The sequence below is a fragment of the Primulina tabacum genome, chromosome 5, assembly GCF_025594145.1.
Source record: "Primulina tabacum isolate GXHZ01 chromosome 5, ASM2559414v2, whole genome shotgun sequence".
Lineage (NCBI taxonomy): Eukaryota > Viridiplantae > Streptophyta > Magnoliopsida > Lamiales > Gesneriaceae > Primulina > Primulina tabacum.
In genome coordinates, this window is record NC_134554.1 from 8908416 (window position 1) to 8928463 (window position 20048).

The 20048-nt window shown below is 29.4% G+C and overlaps 1 protein-coding gene across 1 annotated transcript; it reads left to right on the top strand.

Moving 5' to 3' along the window:
* Positions 1-11493: 11493 nt before the first annotated feature.
* LOC142544092 (WUSCHEL-related homeobox 11-like) lies at positions 11494-14977 on the top strand. Its single transcript, XM_075651177.1, has 3 exons — positions 11494-12067; positions 13256-13449; positions 14859-14977. The coding sequence occupies exons 1-3, from the start codon at positions 11494-11496 to the stop codon at positions 14874-14876; spliced, it is 786 nt and encodes a 261-aa protein (XP_075507292.1). The 3' UTR covers positions 14877-14977.
* The last annotated feature ends 5071 nt before the right edge of the window (positions 14978-20048 follow it).

Genomic DNA, 20048 nt, shown 5'->3' on the forward strand with positions numbered 1-20048 from the left:
TAAAATCAGGGGTATTTAGGACATTACTATATACTGGAGTTGTCGGATAGTTTTTATCCTCCTGGTATGACCGGATCTCTTGTCCACCACAAACAGTGAAAACTGTCCCACAAATAGTCAATGTCAAGTTTAAAAATCAAAGCAAACAAAATATTAATAATCTATCCAACCTTAATACTACTGACCAAACTGAGCCTTCATGTATTAAAACAATCCTCTCATGACTAAATTATATGTAAATTTACAAATTTCTTTTTGTAAGTTCACTAAATCAACAATTTATTTCGTTACTTTTTTTACTCGGGCGACTGATGCTGATCAGGATTATTGAATTTTAATTCTTGGGGGACCTTCCAATTATTACGTTTCATCAATTTTCTTTTTCTACCAAAATCATAATATATTTAACAAATCACCTATCAATAAAATTCTTGTTTATAAATTGTGTTTAATACAACGATTGGTAGTGATCTAAATGTGCAGCTAGATACATAGAGCAGCAACTTACCAAATTTTTAAATCTTTTTGATAAGTGAACGTTAGACAAGTGTTTCGCTAACACTACATCAGCGTCGTGTCACAAAAAGGATCAAAATTGGAAAGAACATAGATTGTAGATTAAATTTGAAACATGACAACAAAATTACCAAAAATAAGAATAATAACCTCTAACGAAAATATCATTTTAAAATAGGGATAATTATATTTTTGACTCCTACATTCTTCTTTGCCATATGCCAAAAGTTCCATTAACTTGTGAGTTTTGAATGCTTTTATCCCCGATGATGCATGGTTAATAAAGTCTAAAAGCTGACGCAAAATGGCGAGATTGCCACAAATGCCAATTTTTTTTTAAAAAATTACCTACTTCCATAATATTTGTATTACTTTTGTTCGGGACTAAGACCAATTCGATCTCTCTATTAGACCTTTTCCAATAATTTTAAACAAGAACACCAAAAATCATTGTTCGTAGTGGAAAATATAACCATCCTTTAATGTAGTTGAGATGCTTTAAAAAGTGTCCGAAAGTATTCTTCATTTTTTTTCACGTCTAATTCTCATTAAAAAATAAATTAAGTCCGAAATATATATTTCGAGCTACAATAATTGTTCTTTTAGGTATTTGATTGTTATAAAATTTAAAATATTAGAGTTGCACTATGATCAACAATTAATATTTTTGATAAAACGACACGAGCTTGGTCATACGAAATATAACACTCTATTTTAAATAAAAATTGAAAAAAAAATAAATTTAATTGGAATTAGCACTCCATTTTCAATTGGCTGAAGTGATGGTTTCTATTTATAGCACGTCAACAGGTCTTCAAACCTAGAAGATGACAAAAATGGAAACCTACCAAACCTCCCAACAATTAAATTATTATAAATGCTAAAACTTAGAAAAATCAGTTATTATTTATTTGATTATAATAGATGCGACGCCGACCAGACCAGACATTTTGGTTGATCTTTTGAAGAACATAATACATGATTTTCGATTTATTTATGTAATTGTGGAGGACATAATGAGTGGGATGTTCTGTTCACGGGACCTAGTGGCAGCACACAATTCAACCCCCCACGTTATATATTAACAATTTGATACATAATTTTGGAGAGATTATTGTGTTATTTATACATAAATTTAGAATAAAATTATGTGCATTTATTTAAAAATATTATAAACTACACAAAAATTTATGTGAAACTATTTCATGTTTCAATTTTGTCATACGGATCTCCGATCTGATCAGTTATTTTTCACTTCAAAGTATTACATGTTGTTATTTATGTTATGAAAATATATTATGTAATATATGTTGATTGAAGTTAAAAGTATAACTTGCAATATCAAAATTATATTGTGTAAAATATAACGATTTGAGTGAAAATTACTTTTCACTGCATATATGGATAAGATGAACTTATGTCACAAATATAGATGTGATATTGTTACGAATGATACGTACTCTTGTCATTATAACCAAAATTACGGAATTCATCAAAATAAAGGACAAAAGTACACTTTGGGTATTGCATGTTTATTTCGGATTATTGTTTTCTATTTTCACAAATTTCAGTTTTAATTTATTTTGTGTTCTTTTCTATTGTAGTTTTTTTTAAACTGGTGCTGATGTGGCATAAATGCGATGTTGATGTGCAGTTGACATAGTTATGACGTGTAGCACTCTCGCCAAAAAGACTAAAATTACAAAAAAAAATTAAAAGATATATGATTGGATGTGAAATTACATAACATAAAAGATCGTAATCGTAAAAAAACTAAATATACAAAACTAAACTTACAATTTTTCAAAAATAAATTTTAAACTTATCTTATTGAAAATCATCAATAAACCCTATTTTGAAATCAAAATAGCCCCCTACTATCATAATATCGAAAACCAAAAATTATTGTAAATAAATATATATGCAAAAAAATTAAAATAAAAAGATTCGTTAATCCTATCGGCCCAATTCCTTCACTACCATCATAGATTTTTTTTTAAAAAAACCTCTAATTGTATCACATGTATGGCACCGGCCACGAGCTTTTCAGCCCAAGTTCCAGACCGGTCATCACATGTTGGGTTGCAAAGTTTTGAATGTATAGATTTGAAGTCGGAAATTTCAAATCTATAATAATAAATTTATTTGACATTGGATTTCAAATTTAAATAATTATCTTTCGAGTCGTTGTGGTGGACTTTAAATTCATTTCAACATCAAATCATTTTAAATCACCCTCAAATACAGTCGCCAAATCAAAATCCTTCAATGCAAAAGAAATCTTACAGTATTTGTGTAGGTTCTATATAGATATATCTATGTCAAATGTGTTCAAGAAAAATAAACGAAAATTGACAAGCTTTTTCAAAAATAAAAAAAAAAAAATTGATATATAACAAGAAGCGTTAATTTGTACCGTCTTTGAGTGACAATTATTTATAAAGCCAAAACCCATCACATCCCATCACCACAAAACAGTCGAATCACGTCGCTAGGTTGGAAATTCTACACCCAAAATTTCAAAACCCTAAATTTTATAAAATCATAATCCTATAAAATCTCATCAAATTATGTCTTATAATCACACTCATGATTCAGAATTTATTCCATATTAAATCTAATTCTTGTATAAGCTAAAAAAAATCTATTTTATACAAGAAACTAAGACAATTTTAATTAATTACACGACCAAAATCTAAAATAAGTCAGAGCATACACCACGATTACATATCCCTATTACTTTGTTATAAGGGCTTGTATGAAGTATAAGCAATTGATTTATTTCAACCTGATTAGAGCCAAATTTTGAGACCAGTTTGAATAATTAATTAACTCTTAAAATTAATATTTTCAAACTTGGGTAAAATAGGATAAGGTTTGTTTGTTTGCATTTGACTTAATTCACTTTCTCAATTGTCAAACTTAAAAAAATATGCCAACAATAAATTATATAAATATGGAGCGATAAAGTAGATACTTGCGGCTGTTTGTTTTTCAAAAAGGTTCTTTTAAGAAATATCCTGAAAGGAAATGTGTTTCTTCCCATCTTTAAAAATTATTTTTAATTTTAATTATATGTTGTTTAAAAGGAAAAATGTTGACTCCTCGAGGGATCTTTTTTTCCCCTAATGTAACATGTTAAAAAATATTACAAGTGTTAAGATATTACATCATTCTTAATTATAATATATATAATCAATCATGCAAGAAATTTCAAAGACAAAATTAGCTAGAATTGACTTGGTAACTCAAATATTTTATCTTTCTTAAAGAATGTAGGCGTGAAACTGAACAATTATATATATATATATATATATATATATATATATATTATAAGATTTTAATTAATTAGTTTGGATGCTACTATATATATATATATATAATTATAAGATTTTAATTAATTAGTTTGGATGCTACGTACGAACATGTGGCTTTGAATTCCTAAGACATGTCGAGAAACGTCTGCCGGGTGGTAGGCCAAAAGTAGTCGAGCCTTGTTCATGGGACTAATTGTGTGAATTCCTGTTGGCTGGCTAGGTGATGACTTAATTATAATTATATAAATTTGTATGCGGATTAGGTTTTGTTTGTCTCAAATTATAAGTTTTGAATTTTATATTTTTAAAATTTAAAATCAATCTGATTTATATTTGGATAATGTTGGCTTTATATGTATGGATCATATGATACAATGGATGCCCAATATAATGGAAAATAATACTTGTTAATTTCGTCTTTTCGAAGAACGTTCTTGGAGATAGGATATAAATGGAGGAAAGATTACTTTACATTAAATGTCAAAATAAAACAAATACAAGACTTATAATAAGATTACAATTGAATAACATAAACTATCAAAAATTACTAAGTAATAAATATATAAGATTAAAAATATGGTTTTTACTTATTATATTCATTTATTTTATTTTAAAATATAATATATTTTAGCTCGCAGTTAAACATTATAAAATAAAACATACCCGAAGGGACATGGTCATATTGTCTTACAATCGACATGATTAAATTTGTACAAGCCTTCTTGCAAATGCGAGTTGGTCGCGAAGGGACGTTAAATTTATGCGTGCATGCATTTGTACTCCACATGATTTCTGTCCAATCAAACATAATCAAACGTCAATAACATAGTTTTTTTTTTTTTAAAAAAATAGTTAGTTTTTTGAGATTATATTTAATAAGATTTTTTGTGTGTTAAATTAGCAGATTTATATTGGATTGATTTAGCATTTTATTAGTTTTCAAAACATTTTAAAATTCTAAAATACAACATACTATAATAAATAATAAATTAGTATTTTCAGAAAGTGGGAAAAATATTAATGATTATGCTCTAAGATTAGAAGTGAACAAAAGCATATTTAATTAAATTTTACGTATAAAATTAGATTAACGATTTTATTCATTAAATGGAGTTTATTAATTTTGTGAATATTTTAATGAATTCCTTCTCATATCCACCAACTGCATGCAAATACCAATTTAATTATATGGCAAAGCTCATCTCTAGCAGATATTTATAAAAATAAAAAATTTCAATTATTGGAAAAGATCGTTTTAATTATATAATAATTAGACTCATTAATCCTCCAAGACTTTTGTAACATTAAACTGATACAATTATGAAATGTAGCCAACAAATACTGCTAAACCGTCGTTTCATCCCGCCAAAATTTCTTGATAAGCACAGAACAAAACAAAAGCCACTCTGGAAATTAATAAATCAGTCCCAAGATTTTAATAATTAGATCAAGCAATGCATGTGTTGATGTTTTGTTTGAAATTATTGAATAAAATTAAAAGACACATTGCATTCATGTATGAAATCTCAAACTATTGCCCGATTCATGTCGCATAAATTTGTATAGAAAATTCATGTGTATGCCGATAAATTAAAGTTGGTGCGGTAAAACCCCCAAGTTGTAGGAGGTAAAGCCCCCTGTTCCGAGGGCTCGACAGATGCCATTTTACCCGGAAGTTTGGTTATCTGAGCTAGCCAATAGTCCCTTTTCCGCGCGGTCTACACTTCCTCTCATAACAGTACTGGCACAAAAGGATTTACAAAAGTACATTGTCATTCTGATTTTATTCATACTAGTATAAGTGCACACACGTTGCATTGCGTTTATAGTATAATATATTTTTTGAAAAAAGTAATTGATTTAATATTGGTTTTTTAAAATATTTTTAAGTACTTGATTTAATTACATATGTTGTGTCTAGAATGATGGAGCTACGATGAGAAAAAAAATAGAAAAAAATTTAATGAAAATTCTGAGATTGTAAATAAATATGGAATGAAATATAAATATCAAATATGAGATGGTGGCAAAATTGGGGGATGAAAATTAGGTGTAATAGGTCATACCAAAAGTGATTAGTCTAGACTCATTTTTTCGATATACTAGCATCTTTGTGTACGTGTTGAGTGTTTGTGTAGTTGATTTTTTCAAAATTTTCTTTTGAGATTGATTATTTTTTAAATTTAAAATTAAATGTAATTATATTAAACTATGAGAAATACCATAATTGTAAAAATTAATGAGAGCTTTAGTGCAATTTCTGAACTCAGCCACGCCAAACCTACCAAAATTGTCTTCATTAGGCTAACAATTAATATAGTAAGTTTGTGTGTGTGTGTGTGTGTGTGTGTAATATATATATTGTAATTTATATTTTTTTGTCACGTGTGTTTGTTTTTTACAATTTTGGTAATCTATATTGGTAAATTTCTATATCAATATGTTATCTTTGTATTTTTCGCAATTTTAATCATTTTTTTTGACTTAGCTCTAACATGACACCAAAGTGATGTCGACATAGAGGTCGTTAGCCAAATAACATTTGCCACTTTTTTTTTTTCTAGAAAAATATTTATTTAAAGTTTATTTGACTATACTCATGATAATGGATACACTTGGGAATGTTATTTCTCTAAAAAAAAAAAAACCAATGGTATTTTCCAAAAAAATCTCGCACAAATGGTAACATGCAATGCCACAACAACTCTTTTGATTAAATACTAAATTATCAAAAATCGAAATATACGATATTAAGACTGAAATTTAATAATTTAAATACCAAAATCATATTAAAAAAAACAAGCAAACATATAGGACCAAAATTAGAATTAGAGATTTGATCCTAATGTGATATATTGGTCATAAATTAAAGGAGTAAAAGTTATGTGTGGCTTGAATCACAAACTCGTGAACAAATATATATTATATTGTAAATTATATGGATCTACACGAAATTTCTTTTATTCAAGTGGAATACAATAGACTTTTCCACAAATTTTCAAAGTTCAACGAAAAGCTATTACAAATTTGGTGACGCTCCAATAATTATGTGGACAGATAAAGTCATCGAAGAGATATTTTTCAAGAGAAAATGTAGAATTATCGATATGTTAATTCCCATATATCCAATCAACAATAAAGTTGATACAAAAAATTAAATGCAATTAATTAAGTCGTCGATCACGCGTATTGAATTATAAAATCGACAGACAATTACGTATATATTTAATTAAATTATTTTGTATCGACCCATTTCTAAACTTTTATTGTTCGACATACGACCAACATATATGTGTACGTTTTCATTAAATATTAATAGATGTAGCTCCTTTAAATGCAGTGAGGACAGCCTCCACATGCAACCTTCCAATTCTCTATATGAGGTTTTGCTCTAGTGCCTTTTTGGTATATATTATCTAATTTTTAATAATAATACAACGAGAAAATAATAACATTGATATTTTTTGTCCTATAAAATTTCAAATTTTAATCTCACTCTAATATATTTGACTTTTTTATACTTTTGTTTTCGCTTTTAGTGTTTTTTTTCTTGAAGTGTCGACGTAACATTGGACACATCAGCAACGTCTTACACTCCATTAAGCATACCATTGAAAGGAACGAAAGTGAAAAAAAAAAAAGAACTAATTTATTTGACTAATATCAAATGTTGACGGCGTATCGGACGAAAGGCAAAAAAACTAATATTTAAAACACGAGGCGATGCGCCCTGCCTTTCGATCTTATTCGGGTCCTTCTTGTCTTGGATTTTATATATACACACTAGCAATGTCTTACACCTTGAAAGGACTAAAAATGGGAAGAAAAAAAAAACTAATTTATTACACTAAAATCAAAATTTGACTACGTATGAGACAATAGACGGAAAAAACTGAATTTTAAGACAAATTCTGTAATTTTTCCAAAATACGCCTAATACAAAATTTATTTATTTACGAGGGGACGACTGCTTCTCCGCGCCTGGCCTACCCTTTCTGGCGTATTGCAGGGTCCTTTGTTGTCTTGGATTATATACATATTAATAATCATGGAAGCAAATAAGGACAGAAAACCTTGTCGTCTTTCTTGCAGTATGTTCATATTTTATTAATTTAATTTGCTGGAAATTGTTCGATGTTTAAGCCAACCTTAGCCTCCCTATACCATCCACTCGTTTAATGTTTTTTTAAACAAAAATTAACGATAAAAAGAGTGTGAAACTGTGAGTTACGTCAGAAGAACTAGGGTTTTCGGACAGTATTCTTGGATTGTTCCTATGTTTTAAAATAATCCGTGTTCTCAGATTTTCATGCAAGCCGAAACCCTAGAATAATTTTATCACTTTACCTCTTATTCACACTCGAGGTCCATCCATATTCTCTATTTTAACATTGGTTTTGCTTCTATTAAATTGGTCGGTTATCATTTAAAAGATTATTTTTTAAGAAACATTTTATACATGTGAAGATATATATAAAATAAAGTTTGATTGAATTCCAATTTGCTGGTGTGATACTACTGAATTCTTGGTTATATATTTGGTTATGTTTTTAAAAGTATCAAACAATGTCAGAAGTATTTTGTTATAATATCTTTGGGAAGTGATAAAAAAAGTCGATTTATAATTATGTGTGGGAGGTTCAGATATTGAAAAAAATTATTAAATTTGATTACATCTTAGAATGGTTGGACTAGAAAAATCAGATGGAAAATTGTATATTTATCTTTGCTCATTTCAGTTGTATAAATTTTTTACAAATAAGAAGTGCGAAGCGAATGATAACTCTTCCCATACACATTCCAATACGGGCAAAACAAAATTATGGAAATTTAATAAATAAAATTAGATTTTTTTGGTGAACCGAAGTGATAATTAGTAATCATATTATGCCTTGTCTAGATTTTTTTTTTAAAAAAATAGTAATTAATTTACTTTTATAACTTGGATAAACAATAATATGATAAATAATTAGCCTATTTCCAATGGATTAATTACTAGCCAGCCAGTGATAGAACTCGTAAGAAGAAAGGGAAATTTGAGAAATAACCTAGGTCAAACTTAATTTTTTAAAACCATAATCACGCAAATGCTGAATAGGGAAAGTCGCATTCACATATGAAAAAATCGTGTTATAACGCCTAATATTTTCGATAAAATATCTCAAAATAAATTTTCCAGAAACATTTTCTCAACACACCACTAATGCAATACCAAATATTATCTATTCTTCTGTATTTGCCTCGCGAAGGTAGTGATGTTTCCTTAGGCAGATAATGTATCTAGGACATGGGATCACAATTCACAACTGCTTAATTTCTCACATTCTGTGTAAATTCCTCTCTAATGTACGACTACTAAACTTCTGAAGACATCTTCAACTTAATGTTCTAACCTTCATTTTATTTAAAACAGTGTTCTAAAAATCGCTAGGCGGACGGTCACCCACCGCCTACCGCCTAGGTGGTTTTTTTTTTACCTAAATAATTTTTTTGTTTATAATCTCCGTATTTCTCAAAAAAATTATATATATCGGATTCAAACTCAAAATCAATGGCATAATTTTTCTCTTTGTAAAATATGAATTAATTAAAAAATATGCGAAACAATCTTTTTTTAAAAACAATTTAAAAATATTTATATATATTACATTAGGAAGTCACCTAAACGGATTCTAAAAATCGGGGCGGCTTTCGCTCACCGCCTAGGCGGCACCTAGACGGTCAAAGGCGGCTTCTTTTAGAACACTGATTTAAAAACCGAGTATGGTTAGCATGAGACACCCTAGGGAAAGATAAGCTAGGTAGCTTGGCAGAATTAGCGTATATTTGGATTGAAGGACTAGAAATCTGAATATTTAAAATTAAATTTTAAATCCATCACACTTGTTTGGAATTTTTAATTTCTTGAATTAATTTACAATTTCTGAATTCTTGTTATTAAGTATTTTATTAATTGATGTGAGACATTAACTTAAAATTCTGCATTTGAAATTCATCTGTCAAATTATTTTTTGAATTCAAATAAATCCATATAAACACAGCTAAATGATTATTTTTTTAAATGTTGCAAATTAAGGGTTTTCACTAGATGGAAAATTTAAATTTGTGTCCACTCCGGAAAATTGGGGATGTTTAATTATTTGATATCCAGGAATACACTTCTTTTTCTTAAATTGAAAAGGAAAGTTACAATTTTGTACTGCATATTTTCTTAATTTCAATTTTGATCATTTTTTTAAATCAAATTTCAATCTTAGTTTGTTATCTTTACTTGTTTGTAATTATAGTTCTTTTGATGCATAGTAATGTTGATCATGTGGCATCGAGGTAGCATCAATCATTGCAGATATGCACTGAGGTCATATCAATTACCGCTGACACGATACAAATTATCGATGATATGTTTAATTTGGCATTACACCATCACTCTGGCTGAAAAATAATTAAAAATTACAAAAATAACTAAAAAAGAAAAAAATAGCAGACTTAAATTGACCAATTTTTCCCTTAAATTGGATGCATTGCATTTATGAAGACAGATATATTTTTACAAATATCAATTAAGTTATCGCAAGAAAATAGCTATCAATTATTCAATCATTTGATAACAGGAGACATTTTTCGTTTGTTAAAAAAATTACAAAGAGTTAGACTGATGATATTGGATAAATCCTTTTTAATACCTTTGGTACGAGATTTGAATCAATAATATTCAGCAATCGATTATTTTTCACAGAGAAGCTGATGCCTTTAATTTTTTAAATATTTACTATATTTCAAAACAAATTTTTAGGTAATAAATTCACAAGAATTTTCAAATTCTCTCATGAATAAAATATTTATATGTATATAAATATTGAATTCATACCTTTCCCAGATGAGAAAATGGAACTGAACCCTGAGAAACGATATTATCTATAAATTATGTCTTTCGGACCTTATTTTTGAATGGAATTAATGTACGTACAGTACAGCAAGAGTTCAATGTTTGCGGCTCCTCCTCGCACACACATAATAAAATAAAGAATATACATAATTTTCTCAATTACTTTCTGCAAATTCAATTAATTACTTATATAAACACCTAATTAATTTATAAAGATTTCAGACATAATAAGGCAATCACATGGAAACATGAACTTCCTAGGAAACAATATCCAATTGTACTTAGTTTGGTCTATTTTAACTTCATATTGGCATTAGTTTATATTCTAAAGCTGCACAAATTCAGACATTCAACAACACAAATTCAAGTAATCTAATTCACACATCTTTAATAAGTTAGTCTTTGTAAAGCCTTTTTTTAATCTTATTTTACTTTTTTTGTCTTCTCATTTACCACTCATTTAATATTAATAAACTAAAGCTTCTAAATATTAAATTAATAAATTTTCACAGCATCTTTTTGACAAGCTTAAGTAAGGGGATCCAACTTTTAATAGGACACGTACCCGAATGTCCAAATACAACAGATATACATACATGTGTGTGTGTATATATATGACAAATAGAGGCCAAAATAGTAATTTCAGTGTATAACATTCCTCCGTATGGCCTTTAAATACCCTAGGCACCCTTGATGTGGACTAGACTTATAGTGTTCAAGTTGATATATTTCTTTCTTCCCTTTCTTTCACTTTGTGCATTCATAATAATTTTAATGGGTGATCAAGGGCAAGACGCTGGCCGCTCGAGGACGAGCTACGGCGGCGAGGCCGACCAGAGAAATGAGCCGGTGCGGTCGAGGTGGACCCCGAAACCCGAACAAATCTTGATCCTGGAATCAATCTTCAACAGCGGGATGGTGAATCCCCCCAAAGACGAGACGGTGAGAATCAGGAAGATGCTCGAGAAGTTCGGGTCGGTGGGCGATGCCAATGTCTTCTACTGGTTCCAGAACCGCCGCTCCCGCTCGAGGCGTCGGCAGAGACAACTCCAGGCGAGTCTCACGGCCATGGAGCTGCCGCAGGCCCCGCCAGGCGATACAATTCAGTTCGATCAAATTAACGCTGTCACTGCTGGTTTCGTGCCTGGTTCCTTGTCTTTCTATTCGAACACGAGCTCCTGTTTGGTGGGCTCGGGCTCTTCTTCGTCTTCTGGGATTGGCGAAAACACTTGTATTCCTCATAATTCTCATGATTTCTACTCGTTTTCGGGCCATTCGGGCCAGCAAGATCTGGAGCATAACCCCATGTTTTGTCACTCTGATGCTTCCAGTTTGCATTACCAGCCTGGTGAGTGATCATTTTTTTCTCTCACTTTCAAGATTTCAAACCCTAAATTCTGCAATATCAACGACGTGGTCGGTTAAATGTTTTATTTTTCTAAAAACTAAATTAATTCATTCTCCAAATATTATGAAATTGTAACCTTGCTAATTTTGCTCAAAATATTTTGCCACTAAATCCAATGCTTGTGGTCGAGGCAAATGGTTAATTTTGAGTCTCGGGTTCAAACTATTATTATTATTATTTTTGAACGTTTTCAGGTTCAAATTATATTTACTAGCAATATTTGTCACGCCCCGAGCCTGGGCCTGCGGCTGCGTGACTGCATAATGGGCTCCTATAGCAACTACTTCGTATTCGTCCTCACTTTACGAAAATGATTAATCTAAGTTGCTATAGAAGTCCATTGTAAACTATTATAAACTCATTTTAAATCTTTCATTTTTAAGATGTGAGACAAGGGTATCACAAGCACCCCTTCTTCAGAACGTAGCACTTTGCCCCGCATAGCACTTATCTCCCGGTGTTCCATGCCGGTGACCGGCTCTGATACCATTCTGTCACGCCCCGAGCCTGGGCCCGCGGCTGCGTGACTGCACAATAGGCCCCTATAGCAACTTAGCTCGTATTCGTCATCGCTTTACGAAAATGATTAATCTAAGTTGCTATAGAAGTCCATTGTAAACCATTATAAACTCATTTTAAATCTTTCATTTTAAGATGTGGGATAAGGGTATCACAATATTCTTGTACGGGTAAATTTCGAAAAAGTAGGAAACAAAATATAAATGAATGGTACAGTAAACCGGGCAAGAATCCATTACGATGTCTAATTTTCATCCCTTAGATCTACTTTTTTATTCCCAAAATAAAACAAATTATCATTTTCAATGATTTTGGGAAAAATATTTCCACCATTTTTTACCACCCAGCTTAATCATTGAGTTGAATTAAACTTCTCACCAATTCTAAACATTACATAAAATTTTAATCATTATACTAATTTTAAAATTGGACAATACATGGTTTTGACACTGATAGTTGAAAAAATGATCTCAAATAAACTTTTTCATCTTTTAAAATCTTTTCTCAAAATATTTTAGCAAAATGTTCAAAATTGTGGGTTTTTCTTTGCTTTTACATAATAATTAAATGATATAATTAATTAGCTGATCATCATCTTCTTCACTATAGATACTGCATATAATTCAGGAGTGATTACAGTGTTCATAAATGGAGTAGCAACAGAGATGGTGAGGGGTTCTCTGGATATTAAGGCCATGTTTGGTGGAGATTTTGTGTTGTTTCATTCTACAGGAGTGCCAGTTCAAGTCAATGAATATGGATTTCTTGTGCAGAGCTTGCAGCATGGTGAAAGCTATTTTCTGGTAAGTTATTTTTTTTTATATTATTGATCATTCATTAATTTATTTAATATATTTTGCATGGAAATTTGAGTCCCAGAAAACGTCAGCCCAGATTTTAATTGTTCTCATGTGAATATGCACTGAATTCCATCGTCGACTTCATAATGATTAAATTAAGTTTTACTTTTATGGTAAACAATAATATGTATTTTTTCAACTTTTTGAGAGTTCTAAAATATGTTAGGAACTTCAATCAAATGCTCGTGCCACTGAATATACGGTGTTAAAAAAAATTGAACTTTAGCATATGATAATTCAAGTGATATATAAGAGTTTCGATTTTCTTTTCTTTTTAAGCCATGTCAATCGAACCTCTTGTATATCTATATCTGTATATCTACCGATTAATCGGTAAGATCGCTCAACTTGCCAGAAATTTACTGCAGGTGGTTAAAATTTTTAAACAGTGCTGTGACATTTCTTTTATGGTTTCTAATTGATTTACATGAAAAATTTTCCCGAAATACAATCAAGAAACCTATAAATAAAATTTAGCATATGATAATCCACATTTGCTAGTTCTGCGAAATTATAATTGTAGATATTCAAGTTTTTTGTGATTGCAGCAATTTAATTTTTGTTGATGTCATAAAACGTAAATTTTAATAAGTAAACACATAAATAAAAATTTTAAAAAAAATTGACCACGTCGAATTTAAAAAATGTTCTAATTTACGACAAAGTACAGCTCTTTTGATTGAATTTAGCAAAACAAAATCACCACCTCTGCAAAGAGTTGCATTGAATTAGTTATCTTTTCCAGGAAATACAATTACAAGCAAATTAAAGTATAAACACTACATTTTACTTTTAAGTAAAGAGACTTAAGATGAATTTTTATAAGGTATTTTGGTAACTAATTAGATTATTCCTTTAAGCCATATTATTTGTTGTAAATTTTCATATTTATGGTATTTAATTTTTACTAATTTTTTTATATAGATATTGTTCACGAAAATGTGTCAGTATGTTAGAGTTTACCGTTTGCATATAAGTGTAATAAACTTGACAACTATGTTTTTGTAGAACGTCGATCGGTTTTCTTACGAACTCTAACATACATCGTCTAACGAATTCTTTGTTTTTATACTTTTTCACTGAGTATGAAACATGGTGGTGTGAATAAATCATACTCGAAATGAAAATTTTGTTAGAATATATTAGTATCATCCTTCAAAGATAGATTATTCATTTTATTCTTTTTGTAGTTTACTCTAACTAGCTAGTTATATAACCACCATTCTTTGTAATCTTTATTATTGAGTTCATAAGACTGCGACTTGAGTTTTCACTCTCCGTTTATTCAAAATCGAGGAATGAGAAACACACATTGTTTTTATTCCTGATAATATTCTTGGAATTGTCTTCAGGTTCCCAGACATTCATGAATTGAAGTGCAAGACAGATGTTTGTGGGAGGTTCCAACGTTATAATAATTTGGGAGGGTAACGCCAAATTTGTTATATTTAGAATTATAATAATTATTGTTATAATATATTGATAAATTTCTCTTTTTTGTATCTTTTTTTTTTTTTTTTTTTTGTGATTTGTTTGGTTGTCTCCACCTTTGGGGAAATTAGTAATATATGTTGCTCCAGTACAATCAAAAGTTTGAGAAATCGATCATATAATTTTGCACTTGGCATGTACGGTAATATAAACATTGGAAAATTCTAAGCATGTAGGGTATAAATAAAATGAATCAAATCGAATTATATATATAACTCATATGCTTTAGTAGAGCTCAAAATTAAATTTTATCGAGTCAGCAAGAAATTGTTCGTTTTAATTACTCGGGATTCGAATACGATACACAAAACGTACTTGATCAAAATTATAATTTTTTCTTACTTGCAATTAATTTTTTTATTTTGCTAAGCACGAAAAAAGTGAATTAAATTATTATTACCTATATGTTCATGAAGCTCGAAGGGGTGTCTCTGAGTTTTGCAATAATAGATTTTTTTTTTCCAAAGCGAGAATATAATTTAAAAGGCGATCTTTTATAAATTTAGAAACGGGAACAATGATCATACAAACAAAATATGTGAACAAATAATTGTAAAACAGAAGTGTGAAGTCTCGCTTTTTCCCCCCTTCAACATATGTATTAGGAAATTAATTTTTTTGGGGTTTATGAACTTGTCCAATTTTGGGTTTGATCTATTAAACTTTTAAAGTTTGGTTTTGATAAAAACAACTTTATTTTTCGGCTATTTGGTTCAATTGCTGATATAGACAAGTTAACAATTTTCGATATCACGTCAATATTTTTTATACATATCAATATTTTCTGATGTGATATCAGCATTTTCAAGTATCCCAAGTAAGCAATCTAATGAAATAAACTGAAAGCTAAAAAAAAAAAATCAAAGGTAGGACATTAAAGCAAAATACATGAAAAGTTAGTGATAAAAACCCAAAATAGGAAAAGTTAGTGAAGAAACCATCGTCTCCCTCATTTACTAATAGTAAGCTAAATAAAAGGAGAAAGATCCTTCATGGCATCATTAAATACCTTTAGGAAATATTCTATATTAATATATATTTTTCATTTCGCTTTCCGTTTGATAAAATAAATTGCTGATTCCCAAGACTCATGCATGCATGTTTCAAGGACTTTAACAATAAATACATTGCAATTTATAAGAACCATTATTAGTAATTATTTGTACGCGATTATATTATAAAATTCTGAACAATGTAATAATTTCATTTTATTCCCACGACGAATAATGGAAAATCTAGTTTGGTGATCAAAGATTTAACTTGTATTTCTTCGAAAAATGAAAAAAAAAATCAAATTATCATTGTTTTTTGAAAGTTTAAAATTATTACCCCTTGAATTTTATAAATGAATTACATATAACTAGACTTTCACATCTCTATTTTACCGTAATTTGCGAACCAGATATCTGGTTGAAGTTATTGGATCAATTGTATTTATATGGGCTTATATGTGAATAATTATGCGTTGTGAGTTGTCTATTAAGTTAAACTCAAAATAAAGTGATCAAGTAAGGTTTCAGTTTATTGGGCTTTTATGTATCTAATAGGTTGTTGATATTTAATGTGTAGAAACATAAGTGTGATTTATGTTTTTATGATGGACTAAAACAGAAATATCAGAAAATAATTATAAAGATTATCTATATATGGGTCGTGGTCCCCAGATCACGGACTATCACGTTCTCTTCCTCATTAAGAAAATAGCTTAGAGGAGAAAACTAAAAGTTTATCACAAGGAAAGAGCGCGTAGATCTGACAGATCAAGGCACGTCATAAAGAATTCAGAATTATTGGTTCAGGTATGCTTCCGCTTGAGTTATCAGTCAAATTTTTTATGATTTAGCATGATGGATTCTGTAGTTTATGGATTTTCCCAAACAAAAATTATCTAATCGGAGATGTCTACATGGAGAAAAAATTGTAATTATGGTCATGCATATTATTTTCATTGTTTTTTTTTTTTTTTTTGCAATTAAGACTTGAATCTAACTCCACCTCAAAAGCTAGTTTTAGGGGAGAAAATCGTCCAAGTCCATATATATAACTCTAAAAAAACTTAATTCATCATATGTTAGACATCTAACATTATATTATAAAATGTGTATTTTCGATCCAAATTTTACTATATTTTTTACATCAATCCAAAGTTTGATAGAGGTGTGCAATAATTTGGTAAAATTAAATTAAGCGAAACTATAATTTTGGTAATTTAACTTGATCATTTTTTAAGTCCAAAATATATTCCCAAAATAAATTTTAATGCATTTAGTTGATATTTATTTTCACTGGTAGTATTTTTTTAATACTCAGATGAAAAATGACTAAGAAACCTTGAACTAGAATTGCAATTTGAATACAAAAAAAGAGAATAAATAAGTTAGATTATCAAAATTCCTTAAATTAATTGTCATCTAATAAATACAACATCTGTATATATAGTTTAGTGATTATCTTTATCTGTGTGGGAATATAATCTATTTGTAATTATTATTATTATTTTTTTGAAATGAATTATAGATACCATAAAATGGAAAATTTGGAATTATCAAGTTTTTTTTAGCATATATTTACCAAACGTGTGATGAGCGAGAGTAGGCATTTTGTCGATCTGCTGAAACCTGAAAAAAGGTTAATGAAGAGTCCGGAATTCAATGAAAAGATCTCAAATTACCTTTTAGTATATTTATAGCTCACAATGATCATGTTTATTTAAACAATTAATTTATAATCCATTCGATTAATTAGGTTTAAGATGTAGTAATTTAATAATTAAAAGCAATCTTTGTTGCAGTGTACTAAATTTTTTAATTGTTTAACCACATTCATGTATGATAATTGTGAGTGGAAGCACTCATTTCTACCACAATTGAAAATTTTAAATTAATTTTTTTAAGAAGTCAATGTCATTTACGCTCCAATTTTGGTTAATCACGTACCACTTTTATAAATAAAATCAATTTTTTTTGCATAAAAAATCAAAAATTATGTTACAAAAATATTTTAAAAATTAAATTTTTTAACAACAGTACTTGTAAAAAAGTCGACTGGACTGCATGCGCACAACACAGGCACACGGGAGCTAGCTAGTATATATATATATATATACACACACACACACTCGATCGATATGTTATTGTAGATAAAATCCCTTAAGTTGTTGGCTTTAGAGATATCTGGAGATGATGCACTTAATGAATAAGATGAGAATGTCGAGTGAATTGAGGAATCTCTATAATGAGCTGAGGCGGAAAGGCGTGTGGATTAAACATTTTGTTATAAATCCATTTGAGGGAATTGCCGACCCCTCAAATATTTAAGGGACTATGTTGGTTGTTGAGATTTAGAAACCTTAATAAATTAGCACTTTTTTTCCATTTTTGAATCCAACTTTATCTATGACATTGTTATGTTTGTTTTTTTCATATCCATTCTTTGGAAGTAATTCCTACCATGCGACGATTCATATTATCGGAATCCGAAAAAAAATAGTATCCATGATCACTTCGTCGCGACCAAAATATTAATTATGATTCTCTTGACTGGTTGAAACGAACGGAAAAAGAAATGAATTATATATTTTCAAATTTTAAACTTCCCAAATCTTACTTTATGTGTCATCAAATCTTTTCTAAAATAGAACTGAATAATTAATTAGTTTGTGAAACGAATTTTCTCTATTGAATGAACAACTAGAACGTATTAATGATATGTAGAATCAAACATTTATCATTTTTGATAGGAAACAATATTTCACCTTTCTTTTATGGACTTTGTAATAGGTCAGTAAATTTAATTTGGGCTTAAAAATGGGCTGCTAGAATGACATTGACATTAGATTTGGACCTTTTAGTCCATATAAATTTATCTAGGTCAATAAATTTTACGAGACTCAAATTCTTTAATAAGGTACTAAAACTGAGGGATAAAAAATAGCTGATTACTTTTAGTTCATTTTACATTAAAAAATCTTAATTTTGGGACAAAATCTCATATTCAAGATTTAATTATAATATTATCTAAAAAAAAAAAACACCAACAAATAATTTTATATATTACCCATATATTAATTTAGGAATACATGAGACGGTCTTATAAATATTCTCAAATGTATCCTTCGTCGAATCTGTTATTTAGGTTCTGATTTGGATGTCAGTTCCTGTCGATATTACTCTCAAATTCTATGCTAGAAGAGATATCATATCCAATCCGCCATTTAAGGATCAACTTCATTGTTCTGAAATGTTAAATTTTTGAAATGCGTGGAAATTGTGGCATGAAGACGTTGTTTTGATGGTTGCAGATGGGTTCCGATACAAAGGCGATCTCTGTTAAGCTGAATGGTTCAGGTCTCATCCGAAGTCATGGATTTATTGGTGGGAAATGGACTGAAGCATACGATGGGAAAACACTTGAGGTTCGGTTGTGTGGCAACTATTGACAGGAAAATACTTCTCAAATGTGTACAGCCTGCTGCTTTGTTGTATGTGGAATAATAATACCTTCTCAATATCAAATTTTTTTTTAAAAAAAAAGTACCAACGAATAGTTTTATACATTTGTAAGTTACAACATGAATTTAAGTTGGAACTAATTGATAATCTGATAATGAAATTTGATATTGAGATGGAATTTATTTTATTGGCACTCTCCTGCGAAGGCTCGTTCTCAGTTTGTTTTCTTCCATAATCTCTTATAACCTTTAAAGAAGATATTCGATTGTAATCCAACCTTTTTGTCATATTCAAGGGTTGTCGATGCCTAGAAATCAGCTGCTCTGTTTTGGTCCATATAAATTTGATTCAATCTGACTTCCTATCTTTTAGCGAGTAAGTTCTGATATCTCGATACCAAATTAAACGAGGACTAACGTCGTAGTGTCCCTTCTGCAGACCAACTAAAATCAGTTTAAACCAAAAAATGAAATCCGCAATTTTAATGATATCAATATGATTATTAAAATAAAAAAATGTTGGGGATTTAGCATTATAGTCAAAGAATTCATTAGAAGATCAGGGGGTCATTCTGATAATTCGAAGAGTTGAGGGGTAAAA